Below are 7,028 nucleotides of genomic sequence, written 5' to 3' on the forward strand. Positions count from 1 at the left end.
AATTTTATATAAAATTATATTTTTTTTCGATATAAAAATACTAGTATTTATTTAATTTACACTTTTTATTTTTTTTTTAAAAAATAATCTATATATTTAATAATACTTTATTTTTTTTAAATGATTTTTAAATATTTGGTTAATTTATAGCTATTTAGAATTCAAATATTATTTTGAATTTTTTGTGCCTTTTTAGTTTCTTTATTTTTTGTTTTTTTTAAAAAAAATTTAATAAACAAACATTAAAAAAAAACAAAATAATAAAAAATATTAAAAAAATAGAAAATATTTATAATTATAAAATATTTTTTTATTTCATCTAAAATAATGCTTTAAAACTTTACCTGTTCACCTTGGAAAAAACATAGTTAAAACTTATTTTAAAATAGCAATTAAAATTATATAAAATCAAATAAAAATTTCTACAGTGAATATCCTGTAAAAAGACTTAATTTAGATTTTCAATAAAATTAAAACGTAAAAGAACTAAATAAATAACTATAAAAAGATTATTTTTCAGATAGATTTATTCCTTAAAGCAAAATAAACCCAAATTGCTTCCAATTATTAATGAATGAAGAATATTAAAATGTTTTTTAGAATAATTTAAATTAGTAGAATTTATTATAAAATAGTAATTAAATAAATACAGAAACTACTTAAAGAAACAGTAATTAATATTAAAATAATGAATAATAAAACAATAATTAAATTGAAAATTATACTTAAATGTTACGAAATAATATAATTTTAAATGAAAATAATAAAGACTAGAAAAATTTATTTTAGAATTAGAAAAAAAACTCTATATAATAAATAAAAAATAAAATTTAAAATAATAATATTAAAGTGTTTTCCTATAAAGCAAATATTAGAAAATTTAGTTAACTATAATTTTAAGATGAATCTGAATAAATAATATTTAATTCTGAGTAAAATATATATATATATATATATATATATATATAATATATATATACTATATATATATATATGATATATTTATTATAAAATTTTTCAAAAAATTAAATTTTCAAAATTTAAATTTTTTTTATAAAAAAATCAAAATTAATATTTTATTTTTATAATAAGATAAGAAAAATAAAGAAAAATTTTAGATTCTCCATACAAAATTTTAGATGCACCTGGTTTATCAGGAGATTTTTACACAAATGTATTAGAATGGTCTGCATAAAACTTAATTATAGTAGGTTTAAATAATTACGTATACACTTGGTCACCTTAAAAACGCAATACTAATAATATAATCTAAGATTTGACTTCCAGTACAAATATACAGGCAATCAGTTGTAATTGGGATGGCCATTTATTAGCCGCAGCAGACGAAGTTGGAGAAATAAAAATATATGATCTTGCCAAATAAGCAATTTTTTAACAATATAAAGCCCACGAAAATAAAATAGGAGCTATAGCTTGGAATAATAATTTAATAACTACCGCATGTAAAGATTCTTCAATAAAAATAAGAGACATTCGTTAAAAAGCGGATATATAAACATTAAACTTTCATAAAGATGTATAAAATTATTTATTTAATTTTTTTTGATTTTAATATTAAATAAAAGTAAGTTTGTGGTATAAAATGGTCATGTGATGGAAATAATTTAGCCTCAGGAGGAAACGATAATAAATTATATGTATATAATTTAAAAATGAATAAAAGAACATCCTCTTTGAAATCTCATGTAGGCGCCGTAAAAGCATTAGCATGGTCCCCACACAATTAAAATATTCTAGTTTCAGGAGGAGGAAATAAAGACTAAACTTTAAAATTTTGGAATATTTAAACTAATTAGTTAATTAAAAGTATACATACAGGTAGTTAGATTTGTAATATGCATTATTCTAAAAACTTTAATGAAATTGTTACTACTCATGGGTTTTAACTTAATTAAATTTCACTATGGAATGCTAATGATTATTCTTAAATTACTACTTTGTATGGACATTCTGAAAGGGTATTATATTTGGCAGCGTCTCCAGATTAAGAAGATATTGTTACAGGATCGGCAGATGAAACTTTGAGATTTTGGAAAGTAATTATTTATATTTATATTGTTTATAATTATTTTTATTGTTTTTTAGATTTTCCCTAGTTTACCAAAAATTGATATTAATAATTAATAAAGTAAATTAAATCCTTTGTATGAAAGCTTAAGATGAAAAATTAATGTTTTTTTATATATAAAGCAATAAATATTTTATATATAATAAATGAGAGTTTTTTTGTATTTTAAAATATTTTTTAATAAAATTATGTTTTATTTTAATATGATAAACTTATAATTAATTATTAATAAAAAACTAAATAATTTTATTGATAAATTAAAAATATTATATTTTTATTTATTTACAAAATTATATTTTATTTATAAAATTTTAATTTTTATTAATAAAATTTATTTTTCTTAATTTAAGTAAAATTTTATTTATCAATTATATATTAATTTTTAATATTTTTTGTTCTTTCTTATTTATTAAATTTTTATTTTTATAATTTATTTTAATTAAAATATATTTATACATAAGATTATTTAAATATATAATAATTTTATTAATATATTATTTGTAATTTTATTTATTAAATAAAATTATTTTAAATATGTATTAATATATAAAATTATTTATATTCGATTTTATTTATATTAATATTTATAATTAAATCATTTATTAATATTTTATTTCTTATACATTTATATACAAATTTAAAATATCAATTTAAATAAATCTAAAATTAAATATTTATATTTATTAAATGGATTAATAAACCTAAAATTATATTGGAAATATTGAAGATCTAGCACCCAAATATAATCTTAACTTGAAAAGCCCAACTTTATTTTTCACTAATTTTTCAAAACTAATAAAAAACATAAAATCTAAAAAAGAAAATGAAAATTTAGAAAATAAAGAAATATAAGAATTCTAAATAAAAACTAACCAACTGGGTCTAATAATAAAAAAAATCGAAAATTACATAAAATAGTATCCTTAATACTTCCGAAATCCTGAAAACTTTAATTTATTTAATATTTCATTTCATATTACTGGAAAGTATTTATTAATAGGCTTAAATTTTTTTTTTTGGCAAAATATATTAAGTTGCTTTTAAATATATGTATTGGATGTTTTAACTGATTCTTTGAAGGAAAATATTAATAAAGGCTATATAACCTTTCTTTTAATAAGTCTTATTGTATGTTATCTAATATAAAATATATTTGATTCTTAATATAGATGGCTTAATTAAAAATGGGGTTCATCTATATCTGTAACTTTGCAATATCTTCTTTTTAAAAAGGCTTTGAGGACTTAGGTATTTACAGGAAACTAGGCTTAGTAGTAAACTAAAAATAATAAAAATTAAGAAAAGGATTAAAATGTTCCTGATATTAATAATTTAATGACTGTAGATGTAAGTGAATGCTTATATTTCTATTGGGGATTCGTTTCTTTTATAGTTTCTTTTATAAAAGTTATAATAATTTTGTGTATTTTATATTATAAGATGGGAAATTCTATGTTTTTGGGTTTATATGTGTTGATAGGATCCTTTGCTGCTAATTTAGCTTCTACTTTTATGACTTTATTTATGTATTAAAAAATCTATTAAAAGAAAGATGGAAGGGTTTCTTTAAGTAAGGATGTTATTGAAGGAATAAAAAGTATAAAATACTTGGGTTGGGAATAAATATTTGAAAAGAAAATTATGAATCTGAGATTTTAAGAATTCAAATTTATATCAGGGTCTAAACTATTTGAAGGAGTTGTAGATATATTTTGGTAATGTATTAATTATGTAGTCTTATTTTTTTTATTAACGTAATATAATGAAAATAATTCAAAAGGAATTTAATAATTCAATGTTTTTACGATAATTGCTCTTTTTGGGTAATTAAATTATCCTCTAGGAGTTATTCCGTGGACTTTGGGGTATGTAATGAAATGTCGAGTTTCTTACTAAAGAATTAAAATGTATTTAAATCAAAAAGAAATAGATGAAAGCCTTAAAATTTGTTAAGATGAATTTAATGAGAATTCTATTTTAAAATAGTAAACTGTTTCTATTTATTTAAATAATTTATAATTTACTTGGCCAAATAGAATTTAAACTAAATAAGATTTTGAAAAATAAATAGATGAAAAAAATGATATTTAAATCAAGTTATTGGATAATAACGATGACTAAATAAATTAAGACTTTAAACTCATAATAGATAATTTAATAATAAACAAAGGAACTTTAAATATAATTGTTGGCTAAATTGGATGCGGAAAAAGTGCTTTTTTGTAATCTATTTTAAATGAAATGGATTGCTAAATAAATAATAATGTTAATTAGGGCTAAAAATAAATAATTGTTAATGGAAATATAGCTTATGTTTCTTAAAATCATTGGCTCTAGACTAAAACTATAAGAGAAAATATTTTGTTTGGGAAAGATTTTGAATAAGAATGGTATGATTAATGTGTTGAAGTATGTGATTTATAGATTGATTTTGGATATTTTTGGAAAAAAGATTAGAAGGTAATAGCTTCTGGGGAAATAATTTAAGTGGAGGTAAAGATAAAGAATTGCAATTTGTAGGGCTATTATTCAAAGAAAGATATATATTTATTTGATGATATTTTTCCAGTTTAGATGCTCATGTGGTTGAAAAAATATTCGAAAAAGCCATTATAGGTTTACTTATTTAAAAATTGAGAAAAACTGTGATTTTTGTAACTAGTCATTATGGCATTTTATAAAAAAAGTATAATATTGATAAAATAATATATATTGAGAAAGGTTAAATTATAAATAACGAAGAAAAAATTGAAGAATTTGTTAATAATAGTATTTAGAATGAATAAGTAAAAAAATAAAAAAAAGAATAAGAAAATAAGATGTTTTTTAATGAAAAAAACGAAACAGAAAATGAATTAAATAATGAGCTTTAAATAACACAATCAAAAATATTTTAAAAAAATAAATAATTTAAAGATAAAGAAGAGGATTTAATAAATTAACAAGATGAACTAAGAGAATAAGGCGAGGTAAAATTCGATATCTATCTATAATATTTCAAATCCATGAACTATATAATATTTTTTTTGTATTTATTATTTATTGCTTTTAGTCATGCAATTTAACTCTTTATTGATTTTTGGTTAAGAGACTATGTTTCTAAAGATTATAAGTCATCTTTTTATGAATATATGAATCGTTTTTTCAATTATAATTTCGAGGAAACTTTCCTTTTCTAAATTTATTTAATTTTATTAATAAACGTTTTCAATTGTTTATTTTATTTCTTGAGTTCAATCTTAAGTTGTTAGTCTATATTTAAGAAACTTAATAAGAGTATAATATACAGTAAAATGAGCTTTTTTGATAAAAACCCCGTAGGGAGGATTGTTTGTAGAATTTCGAATGATGTAGGATAAGTAGATCATGATATTCCATTTTCTTTTCACGAAACTTTAAATTAATTTATGTCAATTTTAGGCTATCCTTTAGGAATTTTAGTTATGTTTCCATGGATTTCATTGCCTTTTATTATTTCGGTAGCTTTGATGCTTTATTTCTTCCTTTAATTTAGGGTTGCTAATAGGGAATTGTAAAGGCTAACTTTGGTAAATAATGGAAAACTATTGACTATTATAAATGAAAATTGTAATGGGTTGATTCTTGTGAGGTCTTTTGAGCAAGAGAAATATATGACGAGGGATTTTTTATATAAGTTGAATGATTATAATAACTCTTTTCTATGCTCTCATTCTATTTAAATCTGGCTTTTGATAAGAATATTAATATCATCGAATATTGTTTATTTTTTTGTGTGTGTGACTGTTTCGTTGCTAATTTATATGGATATGCTGATCGATTAGAATATTATTGCTATGTGCTTGACTTATTCAATTTTATTTTCTGATGGTTTTGCGAATTTTCTTTATTTTTAAGGAGTATTAGAATAAAGTATTATCAGTGTGGAAAGGATTGTTTAATATTTCAAAAATGATTTGGAAAAACCTGAAGAGGTTTTGTAAGGAAATTTAGAAGAAAATGAGTTAAATATTGAAGAAAAAAGTGGAAATTATGATATTATTTTTAAAGATTTATACATTACATATGATCAAGTAACAAATATTGACAAAAATTAAAAAGACATACAATTCGCATTGAAAAATATTAACTTAAAAATTAAAAAAGGAGAAAAAATTGCTTTTTGTGGAAGAACAGGAAGTGGGAAAACTTCAATTTTGAATATAATTTTTAATTTATATCCATTTTAATTTGGAAGTATTTTTATTGATGGAAAAAATATTAAATAGTACTCTATTAAGGAATTAAGATCAAAAATGTCAATTATTCCTTAGTTTGGATTCTTATATAATAGTAGCTTGAAGGATAATTTAGATCCTGATAGTTTTTTTTCAAAAGAAGATGTTGAATAGAAGATTAATTAAACGAATTTAAAATTAAACATTTAAAATGAATAATAATAAGAAATCAATGATAATTAAAAAATTGATTTAGATTATAAAGTGGAAAACGGAGGAAATAATTTATCTAATGGATAGAAATAAATTATAAATTTTTTAAGAATTATTTTAAGGGATACTGATATTATTTGCTTAGACGAGGCTACGTCTAATATGGATCCTTAGACAGATTAGGAATTACATGATTAGTTATTTAAACTGGCAGAAAATAAAACTCTTTTAGTTATTACTCACAGATTAGAAAATATAGATAAATTTGATAGAGTTGTCGTTTTGGATAATGGAAGTATTGTTGAATGTGGACATGTTAGTTAACTAAGATAAATTAAAGACGGATTTTTTAATAGATTATTAAAACATTGAATAAAATATAATTACTTTATAATAAATATAAGATTATTGAAAATTAAAAAAAGATTAAGAACTTAAAGAATTATCTTAATATATAATCTTAAATTTTAAAATAATCATCCGTATTTAAATATTCAAATTTATTAGATACTTTAATTTTTTTTTTTTTT

The 7,028-nt window shown here is 19.7% G+C and overlaps 2 protein-coding genes across 2 annotated transcripts, besides 9 other annotated features; both read left to right on the forward strand. All coding sequences in view use genetic code 6, as the record gives it.

Annotated features, from left to right (window-relative positions):
- Positions 1-229: 229 nt before the first annotated feature.
- Positions 230-288: a microsatellite.
- Positions 255-290: a microsatellite.
- A 611-nt stretch (positions 291-901) lies between these two features.
- Positions 902-3,965, forward strand: IMG5_110000 (hypothetical protein; the record flags this gene model as incomplete). Its single annotated transcript, XM_004034867.1, has 6 exons — positions 902-932; positions 1,140-1,537; positions 1,587-2,057; positions 2,107-2,165; positions 3,259-3,790; positions 3,870-3,965. The coding sequence occupies 6 exons, from the start codon at positions 902-904 to the stop codon at positions 3,963-3,965; spliced, it is 1,587 nt and encodes a 528-aa protein (XP_004034915.1).
- Positions 938-1,002: a microsatellite.
- Positions 1,011-1,050: a microsatellite.
- Positions 2,362-2,427: a microsatellite.
- Positions 2,376-2,434: a microsatellite.
- Positions 2,411-2,459: a microsatellite.
- An 801-nt stretch (positions 3,966-4,766) lies between the features above and the next one.
- Positions 4,767-4,805: a microsatellite.
- A 1,558-nt stretch (positions 4,806-6,363) lies between these two features.
- On the forward strand, positions 6,364-6,870 carry IMG5_110010 (hypothetical protein; the record flags this gene model as incomplete). Its single annotated transcript, XM_004034868.1, has 1 exon — positions 6,364-6,870. The coding sequence occupies one exon, from the start codon at positions 6,364-6,366 to the stop codon at positions 6,868-6,870; it is 507 nt and encodes a 168-aa protein (XP_004034916.1).
- Positions 6,466-6,498: a microsatellite.
- Positions 6,871-7,028: the final 158 nt, after the last annotated feature.

The sequence above is a fragment of the Ichthyophthirius multifiliis genome (assembly GCF_000220395.1).
Source record: "Ichthyophthirius multifiliis unplaced genomic scaffold scaff_1120509250902, whole genome shotgun sequence".
Taxonomy (NCBI): domain Eukaryota; phylum Ciliophora; class Oligohymenophorea; order Hymenostomatida; genus Ichthyophthirius; species Ichthyophthirius multifiliis.